Source organism: Dermochelys coriacea, chromosome 14, assembly GCF_009764565.3.
Source record: "Dermochelys coriacea isolate rDerCor1 chromosome 14, rDerCor1.pri.v4, whole genome shotgun sequence".
Taxonomy (NCBI): domain Eukaryota; kingdom Metazoa; phylum Chordata; order Testudines; family Dermochelyidae; genus Dermochelys; species Dermochelys coriacea.
In genome coordinates, this window is record NC_050081.1 from 31,067,752 (window position 1) to 31,093,807 (window position 26,056).

The 26,056-nt window shown below is 45.6% G+C and overlaps 1 protein-coding gene across 3 annotated transcripts; it reads left to right on the forward strand.

Annotated features, from left to right (window-relative positions):
• Positions 1-83: 83 nt before the first annotated feature.
• Positions 84-26,031, forward strand: LOC119842493 (zinc finger protein 664-like). 3 transcript variants are annotated; one of them, XM_043496971.1, is made up of 3 exons: positions 573-997; positions 1,953-3,220; positions 24,942-26,031. In XM_043496971.1, the coding sequence occupies exons 2-3, from the start codon at positions 2,011-2,013 to the stop codon at positions 25,865-25,867; spliced, it is 2,136 nt and encodes a 711-aa protein (XP_043352906.1). In that variant the 5' UTR covers positions 573-997; positions 1,953-2,010; the 3' UTR covers positions 25,868-26,031. The 3 variants fall into 3 exon arrangements, with proteins under 3 accessions (XP_038226661.2, XP_038226660.1, XP_043352906.1); XM_038370733.2 differs by lacking the exons at positions 573-997; positions 24,942-26,031 and adding an exon at positions 84-406 and having other exon boundaries at positions 1,953-6,391; XM_038370732.2 differs by lacking the exons at positions 573-997; positions 24,942-26,031 and adding an exon at positions 84-397 and having other exon boundaries at positions 1,953-6,391.
• The last annotated feature ends 25 nt before the right edge of the window (positions 26,032-26,056 follow it).

Here is a 26,056-nt window from a genome sequence, read left to right on the forward strand (position 1 = left end):
CTGCCCCGTCTGGTGGTGCATTCCCCCCTTTTTGAACCCCGATTCTGACTATCTGTCCCTCACCTTCCCCTCCCTCCACCAGTTTGACCCATCTCTGGATACATTTTGAGCCCTGTAAAAACAAAATCTGCCCATCCCTCCCCACCAATTTGCCCCCTCTCTCCCCTCATTTAAAACTGTGTATAACAGATTCTGATTGCCAGTAAGGGCAGAGGCTTCAGCAGATGTTACTGAGCATGTTCAGATCCATCCAGCCTGCTCAGTAACAACAAAGCAGCCAATTTCCCTTTTCGCCCCCAGAGGATGGCTCCATGAGGAGCAAAATGCGGATGAGCATCCTGGCAGGGCAAGTAGAGTAATTTCAGAAGGGGCTTATACTGGAGTTTGGAGAGACAAGGTGGGCAAGGTAATATCTTTTATTGGACCAACTTCTTTTGGTGTGAGAGACAAGCTCTGGAGCCACACAGAGCTCTGTTCCAGGTCTCTGCTGGAGAGAGAGACAAACTTTAGTCCATTTCATATCCCCAATTCCCTCCCCCACCCCTTTCTCTGCAGACGGACATTCTAAGCTCAAGTTACAGCCGGTCCCAGGGAGGGCTGCAGGCTGCCTGGGTTGATATTCAGGGACATAGGAAGGGGTTGCTGAGAGCGGTTGTTGCATCTGGTGCTGGCAGGGGTGAGGCAGGAAGTAGGGAGAATTAAGGGCTCTTCGGCACTTCTGCACTGCAATACATAATAATTATTGTCACAGAGGCTCAGAGATTGTGCCGCTCCTGCATTTGGGTGGTCAGTGTGAGAAGAAGCTGCTACTGTCTCCATTGTGAGCTGGAAGCCTGGATTGAGCAGCTGCTGCTCCCCCAGTGGGGTCTGTGTGGGGGGAACCTTCCTTAAAGCCCCCTCTGTGCGCAGGCAGGAGGGACTTTCTCCAGTGGCTGGAGCCAGCCCCTGGGGCAGCCCCGGGCTCTACCCACACTGGCTCCTGAACTGGAGACTCCAGGTCAGTAGTGCTCAACTTTTCCAGACTACTGTACCCTTTTCAGGAGTCTGATTTGTCTTGCATAGCCCCCAAGTTTCACCTCACTTACAAAATCATACAAAAGTGTCACAGTACACTGATACTGAACAATTGCTGACTTTCTCATTGTTACCATAGAATTATAAAATAAATCAATTGGAATATAAATACTGTACTTACATTTCAGTGTATAGTATATCAAGCAGTATGAACAAGTCATGTATATGACATTTTACTTTGAACTAACTGATTTTGATACTCATACTTACCAAGAGCTCTACCTGCCTGGAGGGAGCTGGGGGCGGGGGGGGGAATGGTATTGTTATTCAGAGTTGGAGGAAATATTTTGTTTTGAAAAAGCCTGCTTTTTTTTTTTTTTAAATCTCTGTTAAACAACTCCTAGGACTTCAAAATAGCGTTAAAAAAAAAGGCTTTGTTTCTTTTTTTCCCCCGGGAAGAAAAGGCCTGTGAAATTCAATCCAAAATGGTGTGGATTGGTTTCTCTGTCACTGGAAGTGTTTAAAGCAGAAATTGAGTCTTTCTAAAAGATTTACTGTAGCTCCCCAAGAATGTATGGGCTTGATGCAGGAATTACTGGGGAACAAAAACTCTGTGAGCTCCTCCAGTTCTGCCTTATCTCACCCAGGATTGTCCCAGGCAGGTGTTGTATACATATGGCAGATGTTGCTCATGAATTCCCCACCACCCTGGCTGACACCTGGGAGTAGCTCCCTCCCTTTGACTGTTCGGATGGGCTGTGGGGGCAGGACTGGTCCCCCACCTCTCTGCTAGGGAAAAGTTTTGGGAAGGATACAACTGATTTTCCAGTCTTCCCAACAGGTATTTTGTTTCTCCCTTTCCTCTTCCACTTTCTGAGATTCCCTTTCCTCCGGTACAGGGAATGACTCATGTCTGGATTGTCTCTCTGTCACATCAGGTGATGGGATGGTGAGTGAGAACAAGGAGGTGAATCCTCAGCAGGGAGATCTGAGCAAATGGAAGCACAGAGAACACTATCGGGAAGATCTGAAGGGGAAGTTTCCTGGACTCCTGAGCAGGGAGAAGCCTATGAAAATCAGCACAGGCCAGAGGGGCAGCGGGAAAACTCCCCTGGGGATAGATTGGATAAACCCACTCACCAAGGGGGAGGTTTGAAGGACCTTCCTGAAGACACGATCCAGCCAGGAATCTGCACTAAAAGAAAACTGTATGAATGTGCTGAGTGCAGGAGAAGCTTTGATCGGAGATCACATCTCATTGTGCATCAGAAAATCCACACAGGAGAGAGATCCTATAGCTGTCCTGAATGCGGGAAAATCTTCAGTAATGTCTCATCCCTGATTGTTCATCGGAGAGTCCACACAGGAGAGAGACCCTATAACTGCTCAGAGTGTGGGAAATCCTTCACTCGGAGCTCCACCCTTGTTGTGCATCAGAGAGTGCACACAGAAGAGAAACCCTATAAATGCCCCGACTGCGGGAAAAGCTTCAAGCGGAGCTCAACCCTTATTTCACACCAGAAAATCCACACAGGAGAGAGACCTTATAACTGTCTTGAATGTGGGAAAGGCTTCAGTGAACGCTCAAACCTAAACAAACATCAGCGAATCCACACAGGAGAGAAACCCTATAATTGCCTTGAGTGCGGGAAAAGTTTCACTCGGCACTCACACCTCATTAGACATCAGAGAATGCACACTGGAAAGATACCCTATAGGTGCCCTGACTGTGGAAAAAACTTTAGTGACAGCTCAGCTGTTATTAGACATCAGAGGATTCATACTGGAGAGAGACCCTATAAATGCCTCGAGTGTGGGAAAAGCTTCAAGCAGAGCTCCGACCTTATGAATCATCAGAGAATCCACACGGGAGAAAAACCCTATTACTGCCCTGAATGTGGGAAGGGGTTCAGTCGGAAGGCTCACGTTATTTCACACCAAAAAATGCACAGGCCAGAGAGATCATTTAACTGCCTCGAGTGTGGGAAAAACTTCAGTAGGAGCTCTGACCTCATTAGACATCAGAAAACCCACACTAGAAAGACACCATATAAATGTTCTATCTGTCAAAAAAGCTTCAAGCAAAGGTCAGAACTTATTTCACACCAGAGAGCGCACACAACACAGAGAAACTATAAATGTTATGTCTGTGGAAAAAGCTACAAGGCAAAGGTCTCTCTAATGTCCCACCAGAAACTCCACACAGGCTAGCAAGTGGCAGGAGCTCTCACTATGGGACAATGGGTCTGTGCTCTCCTAAAGCAAAGTGTAAATGTGCTTCATTGATAGACAGTCTTTGCAGGGGCAGCAAGTGGATGAAGGGTTTGGGTTTCAGTGGGGGATAGTTGACAGGGGCAGAAAAGAACAAAACGCTGGGTACTGAGGAGCTGGGTGATTTCAGGGTCTGGGGAGAGCAGGCGATGGGATTGGTAGAGAGACATTTCTGTGGGTTACACACATATTTTCCAATTTAGAGGAGAGGTAAAAATACCCCATTGCAGTTCTTGTCTGAGTTGTCTTTGTAGCTCCTAGGGCATCTCTGCATAGGGATAGGGGAATGTTATTCAGGGAAGTAGCAAGGGGCCCTCTGGGGCTGTAGTTACAAGGCAGTAAAAGCTGCCGATCTGAACTAACAGGATGTCGGAGCACTGCTCAGTGTATTGGACATCTCTGAAGTCATGGATGGTAGGGGCGGCTGGAGATTGGGGAATTAATGGTGGAGATTCCCCAGAGAGGTGGGGCCAGGTGTGGAGCCACGACTGGGCCATGGTCAGAGGCCGAGGCTGAGGGTGGTGCAGGGGTGCGGGGCCACGGCTGGGGGCAGCACCAGAGCAGAGCTGGGAATGAAGCAGGTCTGGGTGGCGTTCCCTCCCACCCCCAAAGGGGTCTGGCCTGGACTCCGCCGCACCCCCCAAATGTTCCACCGCACCCCACAGTTTCAGGACCTCTGACTTATTAGAAAGCAGTTGATTTTTTTTCCTTCCTAAGTGTAATATTTTGCATTTGTCTTTACTGACTTTATTTCAGACCAATTCTCCAATTTGTCAAGGTCATTTTGAAATCTAATCCTGTCCTTGAAAGGGCTAGAAATCCCTCCCATCTAGGTGTCATTCACAAATTTTATAAGCATATTTTCCACTCTGTTATCCCAGTCATTAATGAAAATATTGACTGGTACCAGATCCTGGACTGACCCCTGAGGGACCCCCACTAGATATGTTCCTCATATTTGAGTATGAACCATTGATAACTACTCTCTGAGTATGGCCTTGCAAAGAGTTTTGCACCCACCGTATAGTGGTCTAGACGAAATTACATTTTCCTAGTTTGCTTATGAGAATATCATGTGGGACTGGGTCATAAGCCTTACTAAAATCAAGATTACTCCTGGGGGAATTCTGCACCAAAAAAAAAAAAATCTGCACACAATATTTTAAAATTCTGCATATTTTATTTGTCAAAATAATGCGTTTTTTTAATGCAAAAAGATCCACAATAACAGTCAGTCTTGATTGAGAACAACATTGCAGGTTATGCAAAATAATTTGTCCCCATCCACATACAATTTTGTAAGGAATTCTCGAGCACGAGAAGCTGTGTAGCAGTTTTGATGCATGATGTGAAGGCTGTCCATGTCATGCAAAAGAATGAATATCCGTTTGTCATTTGGTAACTTCATCTGGACCTGGCTGGGTACTTTGGGAAGTGCTTGGTTCTGATTGTCCTGACATTTTATTAACTGCTTGATAAATGTTTTATTTGCCTTCAAAGTCTTTTTTTTTAAATGGGTAAGTAAAATAAATCCTGAGCTATAATCTAACCCCATTGTGTCACTTTGGCACAGGAAAAAGTGAGGAAGCACATAGATCTTTCTAGTTGAGGATTTCCTTACTGTCCTTTATAATAAGGCTCCTTTACATCACTCTGGCAATGTAAAGGAGCCTTAAAATGTTTATAGGTTTTATGCTCCTGGGGTAATTGACTGAGAATGGGAACAGTTAACTAACAATAGAAACATTAACCACATTACTATGCAGGCAGGCTGCTACATTTCTGCCTCAGAAAATGAGATCAACTATCAGGAGCACCATTAACAATGTTGTTTTTCCCCATCAAGAACAGTGTTTTGTTTCAAACGTTGAAACAATTTTGCACAGAAAGAACACTCTTCTTATTCCACACCTTATCCCCTCTCAAATAAAAACTGACTGAATTTTGTTTCAATCCAATCCTTGTGATCTTCTATAAAATGAGCCTCCAGGCAATTTAAGGGATAGCACTGGCTGACTGCATTTCCAAATCTGGCAAAATAGCTGCTTGCTTCATTGCAGTGAAGGAACATAGGCAGGCAGGCAGGCTGCTACATTTCTGCCTCAGGGGACAGAGCCTGCCTCCTGCCTAACAAAAAGCCTTACCCCTCCACGCCAGGCACTCTGCAGGAGAAAGGAAGAGGGACAAAGGGCTTGGCTACACTTGCAGATGTAGAGCGCTTTGGGTTAAACCAGCCTTCGTACAGCGCAGTAGGGAAAACGCTCCAGTCTGTCCACACTGACAGCTGAAAGCGCACTGACATGGCCACATCTGCAGCACTTGCAGCTGCATTGGGAACTGTGCATTATGGGCAGCTATCCCAGCATTCAAGTGACTGCAATGTGTTTTTCAAATGGGGAGGGGGTAGAGTGGAGTGTGTTGTGTGTATGTGGGAGGAGAAAGAGTGGGTTTTTGGGGTGCTGAGAGTGCATCAGCATGCTGTCTTGTAAGTACAGACCCGCCCCCTGACTCCCCCGCCTCTCTCTCTCTCTCAAAGCAAACATTAGCTGTTTGTTTTTTTCTCGGAGATAAGCAGCTGGCACTCCGAAACAGAGCTTTGAAAGGGCCACTTCCGCATTCCTGCCGGAGTTCACAACAAAGACAAGAGAAGCCACTTCAATTAATGGGACCTTTCCAGAGGGCAATCAGAGCGCTGTAAGGTAACTCCTCGTTCACACTGACGCTGTAGCATCTCACCCAATACGCAGCAAACCTTATCCCTCTCGGGGAGGTGGAGTACCAGCAGCGCTCTAGCCAGGGAGTCAGAGCATTCTACGTGCCTTGCCAGCGTGGATGGGGAGCAAGTTAGAGCGCTCTGGGCGGCTTTATTGCGCTGTAACTCACAAATGTAGCCAAAGCCAGAGTCTCTCCCGCTTGTTTGCTCACGTGCACCCAGCCCTGCCCCTTGACGGTAACTAACTTCCCCCCTGCAGGCATGCATGCCCAGCCCCTCTCCCCCGCAGTGATTTGCATCTCTGACGGCTACTCTAGGCATGCTGGAACAGATGCATTGCCTGCGCTGCCAGGGAAGAGGTGCATGTCCCCCACATATTTCTTCTGCATTTTTCTGAACCATAAGAATTCTGCACTTACACAGGTGCGCAGAATTCCATCAGGACAGAGGCGGGCAAACTACGGCCCATGGACCACTTCCATCCCACAGGGCCCTCCTGCCTGACCCCTGAGCTCCTGGCCCGGGAGGTTAGCCCCCGGCCCCTCCCCTGCTGTTCCCCCTCCCACGCAGCCTCAACTCACTGCACTACCAGCACAATGCTCTGGGTGGCAGGGCTGCAAGCTCCTAGGGAAGCGCAGCTGCAGAGCCCGGCTAACCCCGTGCTCTGTGCTGTGTGCTGTGTGGCTGCTCCAGCCGGGCAGTGCAGCTGCCTGTCCTGGTGCAGCTGTGCTGCCAGCCACCGGTGCTCCAGGCAGCGCGGTAAAGGGGCAGGGATCGGGAGGTTGGATAGAGGGCAGAGGAGTTCGGGAAGGGTGGTCAAGGGGTGGGGGTGTGAATAGGGGTCAGGGCAGTCAGAAGGCGGGAACAGGGGGGTTGAATGGGGGCGGGAAGTCTGGGGATGGTCAGGGAGAAGGGGTGGTTGGATGGGGCAAGGGTCCTGGGAGTGGCGGTGGGCCACACCTGGCTGTTTGGGGAGGCACAACCTCCCCTAACTGGCCAAGCATACAATTTCAGAAACCCGATGCGGCCCTCAGGCCAAAAAAGTTTGCCCACCCCTGCGTCAGGAGTACAAGATGTATCACATCTACTGCTTTCCCCCAGCTACTAGACCAGTAACCCTGTCAAAGAGGAAATTAGATTGGTTTGGTATCGTTTAAGAACAGTCATACTGGGTCAGGTCAATGGTCCATCTAGCTCAGTATCCTGTCTTCCAACAGTGGCCAGTGCCAGATGCTTCAGAGGGAATGGACAGAACAGGTAATCATCAAGTGATCCATCCCCTGTGGCTTATTCCCAGCTTCTGGCAACAGAGGCTAGTGACGCATCAGAGCATGGTTTTGCACCCCTGCACATCCTGGCTAATAGCTATTGATGGACCTATCCATCATTAACTTATCTAGTTGTTTTTTGAACCCTGTTATAGTCTTGGCCTTTACAACATCCTCTGGCAAAGAGTTCCACAGGTTGACAGTGCATTGTGTGAAGAAATAGGTCTTTTGTTTGTTTTAAATCTGCTGCCTATTAATTTCATTTGGTGACCCCCTAGTTCTTGTGTTGGGAGAAGGAGTAAACAACACTTCCTTATTTACATTCTCCACACCAGTTGTGATTTTATAGACCTCTATCCTATCCCCCCTTAGTCGTCTCTTTTCCAAGCTGAAAAGTCCAGCCTTATTAATTTTTCCTCACACAGAAGCCGTTCCATACCCTAATCATTTTTGTTGCTCTTTTTCGTATCTTTTCCAATTCCAGTATGTCTTTTTTGAGATGGAGTGACCAGATTTGCACACAGTATTCAAGATGTGGGCCTACCATGGATTTATATAGAGGCAATATGATATTTTCTGTCTTATTATCTATCCCTTTCCTAATGATTCCCAACATGGTTTACTTTTTTGACTGCCACTGCACATTGAAAGAAGAAAAGGAGTACTTGTGGCACCTTAGACACTAACAAATTTATTTGAGCATAAGCTTTCGTGAGCTACAGCTCATTTCATCGGATGCATGCAGTGGAAAATACAGTGGGGAGATTTTTATATACACAGAGAACATGAACAATAGGTGTTACCATCACAATGTAACAAGAGTGATCTGGTAAGGTGAGCTATTACCAGCAGGAGAGCGGGGGCCGGGGGGGGACTTTTTGTAGTGATAATCAAGGTGGGCCATTTCCAGCAGTTGACAAGAATGTGTGAGGAACAGTGGGGGTGGGGGGAAATAAACATGGGGAAATAGTTTTACTTTGTGTAATGACACATCCACTCCCAGTCTTTATTCAAGCCTAAATTAATTGTATCAAGTCTGCAGATTAATTCCAATTCAGCAGTCTCTCGTTGGAGTCTGTTTTTGAAGTTTTGAATAAGACTGGGAGTGGATGTGTCATTATACAAAGTAAAACTATTTCCCCATGTTTATTCCCCCTCCCACACACACACTGTTCCTCACATGTTCTTGTCAACCGCTGAAAATGGCCCACCTTGATTATCACTATAAAGGGTCCCCCCTCCCCCCCCTGCTCTTTTGCTGGTAATAGCTCACCTTACCTGATCACTATTGTTACAGTGTGTATGGTAACACCCATTGTTTCATGTTCTCTGCATATATAAAAATCTCCCAACTGTATTTTCCACTGCATGCATCCGATGAAATGAGCTGTAGCTCATGAAAGCTTATGCTCAAATAAATTTGTTAGCCTCTAAGGTGCCACAAGTACTCCTTTTCTTTTTGCGGATACAGACTAACACAGCTACTACTCTGAAAACTGCACATTGAGAGGATGTTTTCAGAGAACTATCCATAATGACTCCAAGATCTCTTTTTTGAGTGGTAAGAGCTAATTTAGACCCCCATCATTTTATATGTATGGTTGGGATTATGTATTCCAATGTGCATTATTTTGCATTTATCAACATTGAATTTAATCTGCCATTTTGTTGCCCAGTCACCCAGTTTTGTGAGATGCCTTTGTTACTCTTTGCAGTCTGCTGTGGACTTCATTATCTTGAGTAGTTTTTTATCATCTGCAAATTTTACCACCTCACTTTTTATCCCTTTTTCCAGATCATTTATGAATGGGTGGAACAGTGCTGGTCCCAGTACAGACCCCTGGGGGACACCACTACTTACCTCTCTCCATTCTGAAAACTGACCATTTATTCCTACTCTTTGTTTCCTATTTTTTAACCAGTTACTGATCCACGAGAGGATCTTCCCTCTTATCCCATGACAGCTTTCTTTGCTTAAGAACCTTTGGTGAGGGACCTTGTCAAAGCCTTTTTGAAATTTTTGACAAATCCATGTTGGCTATTTCTTATCCTATTATCCAGTAGGTTTTACAAAATAGTTTTTGTAAAATAGTTTTACAAATTGATTGTTTAATAATTTGTTCCAGTTTCTTTCCAGTTAATTAACTTAGTGTAACTGGTTTATAGTTCCCCCAGTCCTCTGTTTCCCTTTTTAATGATAGCCATGTTTGCCTTACTCCAGTGTTCTGGGACGTCACCTACCCACCACAAGTTCTCAAAGATATTCACTAATGATTCACAAAAAGAAAAGAAGTACTTGTGGCACCTTAGAGACTAACAAATTTATTAGAGCATGATAATGATAGCCATGTTTGCCTTACTCCAGTGTTCTGGGACGTCACCTACCCACCACAAGTTCTCAAAGATATTCACTAATGATTCACAAAAAGAAAAGAAGTACTTGTGGCACCTTAGAGACTAACAAATTTATTAGAGCATCATGCTGATGCTTTACATACCAAGTCTCACTGTGGGACCTTCTGAAAGGAAAGGTGCTACACAAAGCACTTCACAGACTATAAACTGTCATCACCTCTGAAATGCAGCCATTTCTGAGGTAAGGGGGAAGAATGGTAGCCAATTGACCCTCATGGAGATTAAAGATTTTTAATCTTGGTAAATTATAATGTTTTTCCAGTATCCTGAACCAATATTCCCTCCACACTCTTGCTGTTGTGCAGTGTACTATGATCCAAACAATGTTTCTTTTTCTTAGGTCTCTGCTGAAAAGCCCATATGGTAAACTACTGGGACCAGCCTGATACTCAGGGACCAATTCAGATGAAGAGTCCTCAAAGATGTTCCAATAAGCTTCTTTCACAGACTAGACTCCTTCTTAGTCTGGGTCCAATCCTTTCCCCAGTACAGTCTTTGTTAGATCCAGCAGACATCTCAGGTGGTAAGCAGGGGTTGTGGTATGTAAAGCATCAGCATGAATTGAATTGTTGCAGCCAAGCTATAAACCCCTGACAAATAGGGGCTTAAAATTGAAACAATGACAGGCCCTTCACTGTAGTGATGGCAACATGTGATATAGTAGGAAAATGCAATGTGAAATTTATCATTTTGCTATAAAACAGCAGGAAGGGATACACAAATCAGACGTCAAGAATTATAACATTCAAAAACCAGTTGGAGAACACTTCAATCTCTCTGGTCACTCGATCACAGACCTAAGAGTGGCTATACTTCAACAAAAAAGCTTCAAAAACAGACTCCAACGAGAGACTGCTGAATTGGAATTAATTTGCAAACTGGATACAATTAATTTAGGCTTGAATAGAGACTGGGAATGGATGAGTCATTACACAAAGTAAAACTATTTCCCCATGGTATTTCTCCCTCCCACCCCACCCCCCACTGTTCCTCTGATATTCTTGTTAACTGCTGGAATTAGCCTACCTGCTTGTCACCATGAAAGGTTTTCCTCCTTCCCCCCCCTGCTGTTGGTGATGGCTTATCTTAAGTGATCACTCTCCTTACAGTGTGTATGATAAACCCATTGTTTCATGTTCTCTGTGTGTGTGTATATAAATCTCTCCTCTGTTTTTTCCACCAAATGCATCCGATGAAGTGAGCTGTAGCTCACGAAAGCTTATGCTCTAATAAATTTGTTAGTCTCTAAGGTGCCACAAGTACTTCTTTTCTTTTTGCGAATACAGACTAACACGGCTGCTACTCTGAAACTAATGATTCAGAGACTGCTTCAAATAGTTTCTTAAAGTACCTTAGAGTAAATTTCATCAGGATAGCCCCATTTGAATATTATTATCTAACTATTCTTTAACTTGTTCTTTCCCTATTTTGGCTTGCACTCCTCCTTTGCTGTTAATATTAATTATGTTAATTATGTGGTCACACAAGTGAATACTAAAGCAAAAAAACCAGCATTACACACCTCAGCCTTTTTGATGTAATCCATGATTATGAGTATTTGATGTTCTCCGGTGCCTTCCCAGCTCTTTCTGTCAGGGGGAGCGTATTACTGAATGGAAGGGAAGGACGGTAGCTGGAATCCCTTATCCCTGTTTTCAGGCAGGGACTCATCTGAGATTGTGACATACTGGGATTATTCCTGAAATAATTGCCCTGGGAGGGGTTTTCTTGTTTCTGGACAGTGGGGTGGGGCAGGGACTCATGTTTCATGAAATTCAGGTTTTGGGTGAGTCTTTTATGTCTCATTGAAATTTTTACATGAATCTGTTTTGTTTTATACAAATAAATTCCTAATAATTTTGTGTGTGTGTGCAAAGTCTGTCTCCCAGAGCTCTGCCAGGGGTATGATGATCCTTAGAGTCCCAGGCGGGGACTGAAAGCTCAGAGAGGGTGGATCAGAGCCCCAGTGGGGTGGGTCTGAGAGACCCAATGGGCAGAGAGGAGGCCCAGGGGCAGATGAGAGCCCCAAGGGCTGTGTGGAGTCAGAGACTGTGGTGAGTGTGAGAGACAGAAAATGTGGCTGTGTGAAGGGGGCAAAAACAGAGTGAAAATAACAAAAGGAGGAAAATAGAAGAAAAGGGGAATGATTGGAAATGAACAAGGGTTAGAAGGGAGAGGAAGAAATAGCAACACATAGTGCGTTTAGATCTCAGCTCTCCCCTGCTGCTCCTGGTCCCCACCTTCAGCGTTACCATTAGGGTTACCAATTTTCTAATTGCTGAAAACTGAACGCGCTTGCCCTGCTCCGCTCCTTCCCCTGAGGCCTCCCCCTGTCCCCCCACCCTCTGTCGCTCACTCTTCACTCTCCTTCCCCCCTTATTCCCCCCTCATTCCCTCATCTCCCAGGACTCACCTGCTGCCTGCAGAGTCAGGCTGGGAGGAGCTGATGTGGAGCCTGCCCACCTGCCCAACTGGGGCACAGCAGAGCGGGGAGGTTGGTCCCCAAAGCAAGGAGCTGGGACACATGGGGGCAGGTCCCTGGAGCAAGGGGCCAGGGGTGGGGAGGGGCAAGTCCCAGGAGCCAGGGCCGGGGCAATCAGGGCACGGCAGGCAGAAGGGGGGTGGTGAATAGGATTCTCCACCGGGTGGTGGCACCTACTTCTTGCAGCCCTGTCTGGAAGCCAGCCAGGGCTCTCTGTCAGGCACCAGCAGCTGAGCAGCTCCTCCATGGGGCTCCAGCCACAGCTGCTGCTCGTCCTGCCCCCCAGTGGTAGAGGCCCGTTACTGCAGCCAAACCGGAGTTTTAGTGTCTGGTCAGATATGCCGACTGGATGCAGCAGATTCCCTTTGAAAACCAGACACCTGGCAATCCTACTCTCAACTGATTTCCAAATAGGTTGAGGGCTGGTCTCTATGGGGAAGCTTTACATAGATTCATTGATTACATGGCCAGGAGGGACAATTGTGATTACCTAGTCCCACTTCCTCCTTAACAAGCCATAGAACTTCCTTGGATTAATTCCTGCTTGAACTAGAGCATATGGTTTCAAAAACAGCCAGTCATGATTTTAAAATTAGTAAATTTCCCACCGGCTAATAACCCGCACTCTTAAACAATTGCACCTTGTTTCTTGTCTGCATTTGGCTTCACCTTCCAGCCATTAGATGTTGTTACACCTTTGTCTGACAACATGAAGAGCCTCCCTGTATCACATTTCTGTTTTCCATGTAGGTACCTATAGACTGTGATCAAGACACCCCTTAACCTTCCCTTTGCAAAGCAAAAATAGACCCCAGGAGCTCACTCTGTCACTGTACAGCTTGTTTTCCAGTCCTTTAATCATTCTCACAGCTCTTCTCTGAACACTCTCCAGTTTATCAATACAATAATCCAACAGCGGTTGCACCACTGCCAAATACAGAGGTAACACAGGTTTCAGAGTAGCAGCCGTGTTAGTCTGTATTCGCAAAAAGAAAAGGAGTACTTGTGGCACCTTAGAGACTAACAAATTTATTAGAGCATAAGCTTTCGTGAGCTACAGCTACAGTAATGCATCCGATGAAGTGAGCTGTAGCTCACGAAAGCTTATGCTCTAATAAATTTGTTAGTCTCTAAGGTGCCACAAGTACTCCTTTTCTTTTTTAGAGGTAACACAATCTCCCTATTCCTACTGGATATTCCCATTTATACATCCAAGGATCACATTAGCCCTTTTGGCCACAGCATTGCCCTGGGAGCTCAGGTTCAGCTGATTGTCCACCATATCCTACAAGTCTTTTTTCAGAGAGTTCCTGCTTCCCATGGGACAGCGCCCCATCCTGCAAGTGTGGCCTACATTCTTTGGTTCTAGATTCATAACTCTGCATTTGGCCATATTAAAACATAAATTGATTGCTTGCACCCACCTCACCAAGCCACCCAGACGCTCTCTGTCAGCAACCTGTCCTCTTTTATATTTACTGCCCCCCTTCTTTGCAATTTGCAAACTTTATGGGTGATATTTTTTGGTTTTCTTCCAGCTCGCTGGTGAAAACGTGAAGTAGGGTACGGCCAAGAACTGATCCCTGCAGGAAGCCACCAGAAACACACCGGCTCAGTGATGGTTCCTCATTATACAATTCTGAGACCAGCTAGCCAGCTAGTCAGCTAGCCAGTTTTTAATCCATTTGCTTTGTGCCATACTGGTTTGTTTTGTTTTAAATCAGTTACCATCTGTCCCCCAGCTCCTGCTGAAGGTGTGTGCCTGTCAGTCCGGGTGCCCTTTGCAAGGCGGCTGGTGAGGGAGCGTTCACCTCCCTTCTCCTAGCGGCGCTGCTGTCTGAGTGGGAATCAGGCGCCTGCGGAGATGCTCTGGGGACCAGAGAGCCCATCGCTCGAGAGTCCCCCAATCAAAGAGACCCTCGGAGCGGAGACACAGCCCCGGCGGGCAGCAGGGGATGCTGCTCTGTAGGACGCATTTCCAGGGTTGGGAAAAGATTCTGGCTGGATCCCTCCTGGGCCACGTTTTCATCCCCAGAGCAGAGCGCAGGAGGGGGGGCGCGATTCATTAGCTCCTGCCACCAGAGGGCTCCGGGTGGTGCGGAGGCTGGGGACGGGCAGGCTGCGCTGGCCCTTTAACTCGGGCTGCCAAGGAATCCAGGATATTTGCAATTTGAGCTTCCTGGGTCAGGCAGCGCGGGCGATGCTGCTGCCGCCTCCATAGCGAGCCGGGAGCCCGGGCTGAGCTAGTGCGCCCCAGCGGGGTGTGTGCGGGGAGAGCCCTTCCCTAGCGCCCCCCTGGGCCCGGCCGGGGGACTTTCTCCGGGGCCTGGAACCAGCCCCTGAGCCGGAGCCTGCAGGTGCGGGGGGGGGACCCGGGGGAAGGGCTGGGGCCGGGCAGGAAAGTGACTCTGCACCAACAGCCCTTCCTCGCCCCAGCTCTGCTCCCGGGGCGGGGGGTCTGCGAGTCCCAGCGCTGCTGCTCTCCCTGCCCCCCTCCCAGGCTCTGCGCCCCTGAGCGCCTGCAGGAGCCGAGCCAGCTTAAAGGTTACAGTGACAAAGTTTCAGAGTAGCAGCCGTGTTAGTCTGTATTCGCAAAAAGAAAAGTAGGACTTGTGGCACCTTAGAGACTAACAAATTTATTAGAGCATAAGCTTTCGTGAGCTGTAGCTCACGAAAGCTTATGCTCTAATAAATTTGTTAGTCTCTAAGGTGCCACAAGTCCTGCTTTTCTTTTAGTGACAAAGTTGTGTGGTTTCCTCCACACCCCGGCGAACATAGCCATGCCGAGAAAAACCCCCAGGGTAGACACAGCTGTGCCGACAAAGTGTTTCTGTTGGCACGGCTATCAAGAGAAGCGGTGTTCATGCACCGGAAGAAATACTCCTGCTGCGTCTACACTAAAGGTCTATATATGCATAAGCTCTGCAGAGTAGATATGGCCGCAACAAAACAGCAACTAGACCTCCTGTCCGGAGAGGGGAAGGGCAGTGAAAGGGAGAGAGAAAAAGTGTGGGAAAGGAGAAGCAAGTGGGGAGAGAAGTTACAGGCTCCTAAACCTGCCCAGGTCTGTTGACTTTAGATTCACCTCTCATTGCACAAGATAAGGAACAGAGGCCGGAAAAGTCAGTTCCTACCTCAGCCTAGTCCCTGCTACTGCCCTGGGTGACAATCTCAGGGCGAACCCCATGCAGCTGTTTTGATTTTGTTCTTTTCTAGTATTTGGTTCTGGGAGGGTTTAATTATGTGTTGATGGGTTTAGAAAAATGCCCCAGTATTTTTGCAGTGTGGCAGAATGCAGAACATCTGTTTGCAGGGAAGGGGAGGGGGATGAACCAATGTGTCAAATTGTCTAAAGCCCCGTTCTGAAACTTTCCCTCTTCCCTTTTCACCCTGACAGGCTGGAAAGTAACATCCAGGTTTCACTCCAGATTTTCCCACTGTCCCTGGGGATAGTGAAGGGAAATGGCTGCAATGTAACAGGCACAGGTAAGCGATTATTGGGAACCTACCAGTGTCCCTGATTTCCCTCTTACCCCTGAGAACTCTGTGTGCCCCTCCATTACACTTAATAAAATCACCAACTTTTTCTCCTTAGGTACTTAGTGATTAGATACTGTTCTAGTTCCTTGATAGATGAGGGCCAGTCCTCTATTGAGCTAACAAACAAGTCCATTTTCTCTAAACATCCAGACATATTAACCCTTTTTTCTCCCCCTCCATCCCCAGTAAATGAGTAGTTTTCTGACAGTCCCAGTGATCTTAGGCTGTGATTTCCTTTTCATTTCACTTCCACAGGATCTCCAGAGTCATTGCCTATTCCACTCTGTCTCTGGGTTCCGATCCCATCTGCATAACCAATTGTTGTGTCTCTTGCTCTTTACACAACAAAAAGAAACTTGTAGAAACCGCAGGCACTGTTGAATTCTAAATAACCATACTTATTTAACTAGTTCAACTATTCAAAACCTAACTACATTCGCTGCTGTTCTGACAGGTTTTCAGCTTTTCTTACAGGAGTTTTCTAAAACTAGATCATGGTGAGGGCTAACGAACTATTTATAGGGACACTACATTCTCTTTAACTTGGAGCTGGAAGATGTGGGAAAGGCCCAGCAAGAAGAGTTAGAAATTATCCACTATGAGGAAACATCCACAAGTTCAGGGGTTTATCAAAGACCTACTACCAACCCGCAGAACTCCGAAGCCAAGAGTCACTCCAGAAAGTCAGGAGACGGGCATAGATTCATAAGTTCTGAGGCCATAATGGACCATTGTGATCATCTACTCAGACCTTCTGTATAACGTAGGCCATAGGACTTCCCTGTATTAATTCCTGATTGAAATAGAGTGGATCTTTTAGAAAAACATCTGATCTTGATTTTAAAATTTCCAGTATTGGAGAATCCACTGCAACCCTTGGTAAGTTTTCCCCAATGTTTAATCATGCTTTCTGGTAGAAAGTTTGCATCTAATTTCTAAGTTTGAATTTCTATTGCTTCAGCTTCCAGGCACTGTATCTTATTGTACTTTTGTCTGCTAGATTGAAGAGCCCATTATCAAACTTCTGTTCCCCATATGAGTACTTGTAGATGGGGAATCACGTCCCCACTTAATCATTTATTTGATAAGATAAATGGATTGAGCTCCTTGCGTCTATCACTATAAGGCAGGTTTTCCAATCCTTTAATCATTCTTGTGGTTCTTTGAGCCCTTTCCAATTTTTCAGCATCATTCTTGAACTGTGGATACCGGAACGGGACATAGTAGTCAAGTAGCAGTTGCACCAATAACACACAGAGAGGTAATATAACCTATCTATTCCTACTCGAGTTTCCCCTGTTTATACATTAAAAAGGCTAATGTGATCCTTCAGGTACAGCGTCACACTGGGAACTCACATTCAGTTGATTATTACCTTGAGCCTCAAATCTTTATCCTGGGAAGCAGAGACTCTGAAAGAGTATCCCATTTTGCAAATATTGCCTGCTTTGTTCCTAGATGTAGGAGTTTATATGTGGCTGTAGAGAAACACATCTTGTTGGCCGACATCCAGTTTACCAAGTGATCCAAATCTCTGTAAAATGACCAGTCCTTTTTATTATTTACCACTCATCCAATCTTTGTGTCATCTGCAAACTTTATCAATAATTATTTTGTTTTCTTCCTGGTCATTGATAAAATTGTTAAATAGCATAGGGCCAAGAACTAGCCCCTGTGGGATTCGACTAGAAACACATCCATTCTCTGGTGATTCCCTGTTCTCAATTACATTTTGAGACTTATCAATTAGCCAGTTTATTTTTTTAAACTATTTATTTATTAATTTTTAACAAGTTCACAAATCCTTGCCTGGCACATATCAGACAGAAAACACTTGTTACGAGAGTTAGCTTTTGTTTAAAGAGACTTTATACACAGTTAGCTAGTTTTTAATCTATTTAATGTGCCATGTTGATTTTGTGTCATTCTAGTTTCTTAATCACAATGTCATGTGGTATCAAGTTGAATGACTTGTAAAAGTCAAATATACAACATTAACATGGTTACCTTGATCAATGAAACTCGTAATCATAAAAAAAATCTTAAGTTTGTCAAGATCTATTTTCCATAAAATCCACGTTGATGGACGTTAATTATATTACCCTCCTCTAATTCTGTAGAAATCAATTCCATTATTTTTTCTAGGACTGATGACAGGCTGACAGATCTATAATTACCCAAGTCACCCCATTTACCCTTTTAAAATATTGGCACAACATTAGTTTCCTTCCAGTCCTTTGGAACTTCACTACTGCTCCAAGCTTTTTATTTTTTTTATTTTTTTTTAAATCAAATCAGATGCACTGATTTTAAAATGTCTAACTTTAATAGCTCCTGTTTAGCATTCTGTGTTAAGTTATTGTTAAAGTGGACAGTATTTTATCATCATCAGATGATATGAATATATCATCAGCTTTTTTCCAAATATGGAACAAAAATATTTATTGAATACTTCTGCCTTTTCTGTATTATTATTGACAGCTATTTCCATATAGCAATGGACTAATAACATTGATAGGATTGCTTTTCTTCCTTGTAAGCTTTAAAAACTCCTTATTGTCCTTAACTATTCTGATCATAGAGTTCTCCCTATGTCCTTTTGCTTCCCTTATTAATTATATACAATTCCTAGCTTCTAACATATTAATTGCTATCAGCCTCCCCTTTTCCCCATTTGTTGTGTATGTATGCGTATATTTCAGTTTTCAAAAATACTCTCACTTCCCCGCTAAGCCAGGCTGTTCCTTTTTAAACCAGTGTAGCTTTCTTTCTCGATTTTGGGATTGCGGCTTTTTGGCCGTCTAGTAAAATGTTTCTAAACAGTTTCCCATTGTCATTCACATTTTTCTGTTTAAATTATTGTTACCAGCTGATATGGCTCATAACCAACTTCAGCTTTGTGAAACTGTCCCTGTTAAAGCACCAAGGAGAAAGAGAGAGAGATAACCGGTATGAACTTTATTCTGTTTGTAACCACTAATTGTTAGTGCTAGGATGAAGAGGAATTTATCTGTCAAGATGAGGTCTCAGATAGAATTCCCCCATGTTGGATGCAACACTTTTGAGTGAGTAAATTGTCGTGTTTAAATGAGAAATTCTAATGACATTTTAGTAGTGGTAGCATGAGAACTGCAACCTATGTCACTCGCATTAAAGTTCCTCATGATCACAGAGCTTTCTTCCCTACACGTTATAGATAGATTCTTGAGGAGCCATTCATCCTGTTCTTTAAGAGTTATTTGGTAGTCTGTAGCAGACACCAAATAGTACCTCATCTTGCGCTTTATCTGTTAGTACACTGATCTGTATGCATTTAAGATCATTTGCACTGAGTTGTTGTGACTCAGAAACAGGTAATGCCATTTGTGACAGAGTGCCATGCTCCCTCTTCTTCTGCCTACTCAGTCCTTCCTAAATAGATTATAACCATTGATTTAACACTCTGATTATGTGAATCATCCCACCAGTTTCAGTAACGCTATCTAGATCAAATCTGTGTTCATAAATGAGTAATTTCAGTTTCTCTTGATTTTTTTTTTTTTTTTTTTTAACCCAGGCCCCTACCATAGGTATGTAGGCAATTCAAAAATTCTTCCTTTTCATGTTTCTTGGTGTCTTGATTAATGTTATTCTCAACTTCTTAATTTTTTACTGAGTGCTCATTTGGTCCCTCTTTTCACACTCCTCTGTTGGTATTAGTTTATTGCCTTCCTGAATACTCTGACCTGCCTGTCCCCTTGCAGTTATATCCTTCTGCTGAGATGCAGCCATCCAACCTGTACAGCCCCTTCACCCCACAGAAGGTAATACAATGTTCCACAAACCCAAAACCCTATGCCACTTACCTATCCAGTGCTTCACTTCCAGAATCTTCTGCTTCCTGTCTTTCTTGGCTTATCGGCCAGGAAATATTTCTGAGAAGATAATTTGGATGTTCTCCTCTTTCAGCACCCTTCCAGGTTCTCTGAAGTTGACTGTAATCTCTCCAGTTCAACTTAAAAATCACAAGTTTAAAAAAAAAAATTGTGGCAATTTTATTTGCCTTCTGTTTTCTGAGCCCAGGGGGTAGGGAAGAGATGTATGCATGAAGCTGCCTGGTGTGTGTGTATATACCCATCTGCTTGTGTATCACACTGCATCGACAAAACTCCACCTTCAACAGCGTACATGGAAAAGTGTGGCCTCCCCGCTGCTGGGATTTACCTTTCTGACTTCTCCATTCCCCTGCTTAATCATGACTCTGTTTCCTCTTTACCCCAGCCAGTCTTCTCTCCCACACTCTCCTTTTCTCTCCAGCCCCTGTAGTCACCTGCCTTTCCATTTACAGCTTCCCACCTCTCACAGCTACTGCCCCACGTGCCCCTGCACTCTCTATTCTCCTGCACCTGCTCAGCCTCCCACTGGCAGAATCCCCCACAACCTCTCTTTGTTCCCCACACATCCTCCTGGACCCCCTCAGAGTCCCTCTAGCTCTCCATATTTCCACTTTTCCTCTTGAGTTTCCTGTCCAGTCACCTAACAACGGAGCGCCAGCCATATTCCTTGAGAAGAGCCTGACATCATTCACACTGGAAACAAAGGCAGTTGGTGGCCATCTTTACTAGGGACAGCCTCACTTCCACATGACAAATCTATAAGGAAACGGTGGCCATCTTGAAGGCCATTTGACTTCAGCTCCTCCCACCCCACCCCCTAATAATGGGAAATGTGTGAGTTTTGGATTGAAATCCCAACTAAATATCATGAGACTCGTGATAAAAATCACCAGAGTCGGCAGCTCTGGGCATCGCACTTTCACAGCAGAAATTGTGTGTATTTTTAATGAAAGCTCTGGGAAATTTCCCAACTCCCCAGGGAAGTTCCCTGCTCTCTGTGGGGAGGGGTAATTTCCAGCCCTGCCTGTGACTGGTCAGGGTTCTGATCTCAGCAGGGCTAGAAGTGGGGATAAAAGGTTGAAGACCTGTGTTGTGCCTGCATCATAACAACCCTCGGTATGTGGAGGACCCTGAATCTCATGCAGGGGGGAACCTCAAATCTCCAAGGAACCATCTGACCTCCTCAAAGGGTCTCCAGGAATGGTTTCCAATTCCTTTGGTTTATACAAGTGATGGAATACACTCCTGTGTTCATACCCTACACCCTACTGGAATACTTTTTGTACAAAATGTGACATTGGAGGTGTCTTTTGAAAATTCATAATTTGGTGGTCAGTGTTGTCTTGATAAAATATGTGGCAACATTGTATGTAAAATTAAGATTTTCTTGTAGGATGTTGTTAACACATGTTCCAAACCATAGCAGAAGTTGGCAAACTGGTCTGTCCTAAACAAAGGAATGTGTGCTTTGCTTCATTAGCATTTAAGCAGTAACTAGAGTCATCAAGCAGGAAGGGAGACAAAGGGAGCGCAAACAGGTGAGAAAAAAGCAGCAGAGAAAATCCTTCCACACAGACTCTTTGTCTCCTGGTTCTCAGCTGGAAATGCTTCTCAATGGGGAAACAAGACTATAAAAAGGAGGGGCAGACACCCCAAGAAACCTTCCCTCCCCCCGCATTCATCTCACTCTTTGCACCTGAGCAGACAAAGAACATTGCTGTTGGATTATGGGAGATGGGTCCTGACCCGAAGTTGGTCAGTAACACTGCTGGAAGCATGTGGTGAGAAACTTTGCTTCAGATCTAACATAAATTGTTGTTAGATGTGAGAAGGTGTCTTCTCTTTATTTTTCTTGTAGTCATTTCTCACTTTTATGCCTCATTACTTGTATTCACTTAAAACCTATCTCTTTGTAGTTAATAAACTTGTTTTACTGTTTTATCCAATCTAGTGTGTTTAAGTTGGAGTGTCTGGGTACTTTATTTAAAGTAATAAGCAGTCATATTCCTTAAAGGAATAAAGGACTTATTTTATTTGTATTGTCCAGGAGAGGACTGGATAGTACAGGACATACATTTCTCGGGGAAATCTAAGCTTGGGGGTGCATGGGTGTTACACTGAAGTATAACCAAGGCTGGTGAGAGTCAGAGTGTAACCCAAGTGGGCCTGGCAGGCTGCAGTTACACACACACACACACACACACACACTCTCTCTCTCTTTCTCTCTCTCAGGGTGTGATTTGCATGCTGGTAGGCTGTTTGTGTTTGGCCCTGGTGGGTGCTACTTCAGCAAAGCGTTGTAAGGCATGCAAGGTTACAGGGCAGGGGTGACACAGCTGCTCATTAGTCTGGATTGTACCAAGGTGTGTCACACCCACCCAGCTAGTACATCTGGAAACAACCGTGTCTTAGAATAAGTGTAAAATCTTGGTCTCATGTGTTTTCTTTGCCTGGAGCAGGATTTTCAATTCCCAAACTTGTTGTGATTTCCCAGGGAAGAGACCTGGGTCCAAGATCTCCAGGACTCTGAGGAAAGGGAGATCCAGAGAAACAGCCACACAGGTGAGGAATTGGTTAAACAGATGGAGAAGCCGTCTGCCATTGATGTGTTTATATTTTGATTGTAGTAAGACTTTTGATATGGTCTCGCATGACCGTCTCATAAAGAAACTAGGGAAATACAACCTTGATAGAGCTACTATAAGATGGGTGCATAACTGGTTGGAAAGCCGTACAGAGAGTAGTTATCAGTGGTTCACGGTCAAGCTGCAAGGACATATTAAGGGGGTCCCGCAAGGATCAGTTCTGGATCTGGTTCCATTCAGTATCTTCATCAATTATTTAGCTAATGTCATATAGAGTACACTTATAAAACTTGTGGACATTACCAAGCTGGGAGGGGTTGCAAGTGCTTTGGAGGATAAGATTAAAATTCAAAATGATCTGGACAAACTGGAGAAATGGTCTGAAAGTAAATAGGATGAAATTCAGTAAGGACAAATGCAAAGTACTCCATTTAGGAAGGAACAATCAGTTGCACACATACAAACTGGGAAATGACTATCAAGGAAGGACTACTGTGGAAAGGGATCTGGGGGTCATAGTGGATCACAAGCTAAATGAGTCAACAGTGTAACTGCTGCAAAAATAAATAAAGCAAACATCATTCTGTGATGTATTAGCAGGAATGTTGTAAGCAAGACACAAGAAGTAATACTTTCGCTCTACTCTGTGTGGATTAGGCCTCAGCTGGAGTATTGTGCCCAGCTCTGTGCACCACATTTCAGGAAAGATGTGGACAAATTGGAGAATGCCCAGAGAAAAGCAACAAAAATGATTAAAGGTCTAGAAAACATGACCTATGAGGGAAGATTGGAAAAAAAAAAAAAAGGTAGGGGGGTTTGTTTAGTCTGGAGGCGAGAAGACTGAGAGGGGGCATGATAACAGTTTTCAAGCGCACAAAAGGTTGTTACAAGGAGGAGGGAGAAAAATTGTTCTCTCTAACCTCTGAGGATAGGACAAGAAGCAATGAGCTTAAATTGCAGCAAGGGTAGTTTAGGTTGGACATTAGGAAAAACTTCTTAACTTTCAGGGTAGTTAACCACTGGAATAAATTGCCTAGGGAGGTTGTGGACTCTCCATCGTTGTCTAACCTGCTCTTAAAAATCTCCAAACACCTGTCAGGGATGGTCTAGATCAGAGGTTATTAAACTGTGGTCTGCGAGCTCCATTCAGGTGGTCCATGGATAGTTCCCTCTAAGGTGCGTACCTGGATGGCCGCACACAAGAGAACGAAGGGTCACCCACCTAATTAGTGGAGCCGCGCAGGTGTGGCTCCACTAATTAAGTGCCTAGACCCTGGAGAAGATGCACATGTAAGGTGAAGTGGTGGCCTTGGGGGCAAGAAGGGGTAGGTGGGAGGGGGCAGTGGGTTGAGAAGAGGAGGTGGGGGGAATTTGGGACATGCAGGGCTTCGGCGGCCTGAGAAAGGGCGACTTTCCCCAGCTCCAGGGCTGTGGCTGCTAGGGAGAGATGGCCCTCCCTGTATGTAAACAGCTGAGATTCTCACAGAGGCCCTGTGAGCATCTCCAGGTCTCTGTCCCCCGGTCAGGATTGTCCCCAGCAGGTGGTGCATACTCATGGCAGATGTCGCTCGTGACTTCCCACCCACCCTCACTGACCCCTGGGAGTAGCTGCTTGCCTTTGAATGTTCGGATGGGATGTGGGAGCAGAATTGGTGTCTCTCTCTCTCTCCCTCCCCCTGCACCCCCCTTCTAGGGAAATGTTTTGGGAAGGATTTAGATCCTGATTTTTCAATTAACCCAATATTTTAATTATCCCAGATGTTTTAATTTGTTTCCCCCCTTTCCTGTTCCACTTTCTGAGATTCCCATTTGTAACGGGCTCAGGTGATCGGGAAGCCTAGTGATTAGATTTCCAGGCTCTCAGTCCCCTACTGGGCTGAGTACTTTGTCTTTAAGGCCAGGGGAGTAGTAAGGGGCACCCAGGCCCTCCCTCTCCACAGGGTCCCAGCCCATGGCCCTGTGTATATTAACCTCTGAACAGGATGGGTTTGGTATCCGTTCTGGCAGGGAGTCAGAACCCACTTCCCTGGGCTACTTCCTACAAGTCCATTTAGTTTGGGGCATGGCCCCTTTAGTACAACCTGCCGGTGGCTTGCTGCCCATAGGGTTCCCTTTTGGGTCTAGGGAAATGCCTTGGTGTGATCTCAGGTCCCTTCAGGCAAGGTGAGGATGAGCCCACAATATCTCTGGGGTCTGCTCAGTCTGTTACCTCTGGTGCTGGGGGTTCATTCACAGTCTCCCCTTGGTTGGGGAGCCAGTGCTGGCTTCCAGGTGGCTGCCCTGGCTGGCATGTCACTGCTCTATCCCTTCAGCCCTGAGCAGAGCCAGGGTCCCTTCTTTTATCCTCTTTCCAGTCATGGCATTGTTTGCAGGTATAGCGAGGTGGGACTAGCTTAACCCAAATGCTTTCTTTAACCCTTGCTGAGCCAGCTGGCAGTTTCTCTGCTTCATTGCACTCTTCTCCAAGTGCAGGGACTGACTTCTGTCTCGATTCTCTCTCTGTCACATCAGGAGATAGGATGGTGAGTGAGAACAAGGAGGATCATCCTCAGCAGGGAGGTCCTGAGCAAATGGAAGCACAGAGAACACTATTGGGAAGATCTGAAGGGGACATTTCCTGGATTCCTGAGCAGGGAGAAGCCTGTGAAAATCAGCACAGGCCAGAGGCACAGCAGGGAGCCTCCTCATGGGAGGGAGAACAGGGTAAATCCACTGATCAAGGGGTTGGTTTGAAGGACCTTCCTGAAGACATGATCAAGCCAGGAATCTGCACTAAAGGGAAACCGTTTGAATGTGCTGAGTGCGGAAAAATCTTCAGTAATGACTCATCCCTGATTGTTCATCGGAGAGTCCACACAGGAGAGAGACCCTATAACTGCTCAGAGTGTGGGAAATCCTTCACTCGGAGCTCCACCCTTGTTGTGCATCAGAGAGTGCACACAGAAGAGAAACCCTATAAATGCCCCGACTGCGGGAAAAGCTTCAAGCGGAGCTCAACCCTTATTTCACACCAGAAAATCCACACAGGAGAGAAACCTTATAACTGCCTTGAATGTGGGAAAGGCTTCAGTGAACGCTCAAACCTAAACAAACATCAGCGAATCCACACAGGAGAGAAACCCTATAATTGCCTTGAGTGTGGGAAAAGTTTCACTTGGAGTTCACACCTCATTAAACATCAGAGAATGCACACTGGAAAGATGCCCTATAATTGCCCTGACTGTGGGAAAGGCTTCAGTGACAGCTCAGCTGTTATTAGACATCAGAGGATCCACACCGGAGAGAGACCCTATAAATGCCTCGAGTGTGGGAAAAGCTTCAAGCAGAGCTCAAACCTTATGAATCATCAGATAATACACACAGGAGAAAAACCCTATTACTGTCCTGAGTGTGGGAAGGGGTTCAGTCGGAAGGCTCATGTCATTTCACACCAGAAAATACACAGGGCAGAGAGATCCTTTAACTGCCTTGAGTGTGGGGAAAACTTCACTAGCAGCTCTGACCTCATTAAACATCAGAAAACCCACACTAGAAAGACACCATATAAATGTTTTGTCTGTCAGAAAAGCTTCATGGAGAGGTCAGAACTTATTTCACATCAGAGAGCGCACAGAGCAAAGAGAAACTATAAATGCTTTGTCTGTGGGAAAAGCTACAAGGGGAAGGTGTCTCTAGTGTCCCATCAGAAACTCCACACAGGCTAGCAGGTGGCAGGAGCTCTCAGTTTGGGGCAATGGGTCCTGAAGCAGAGAGTGACTGTCCTTCCGCGATGGAGGGCCTGTGCAGGGGCAGCAAGTGGATGAAGGGTTCGGGTTTCAGTGGGGGATAGTTGGCAGCAGCAGAGAAGGAGGAGAAAACACGGGGGAGCTGGGTGGCTACAGACTAGGGACTGC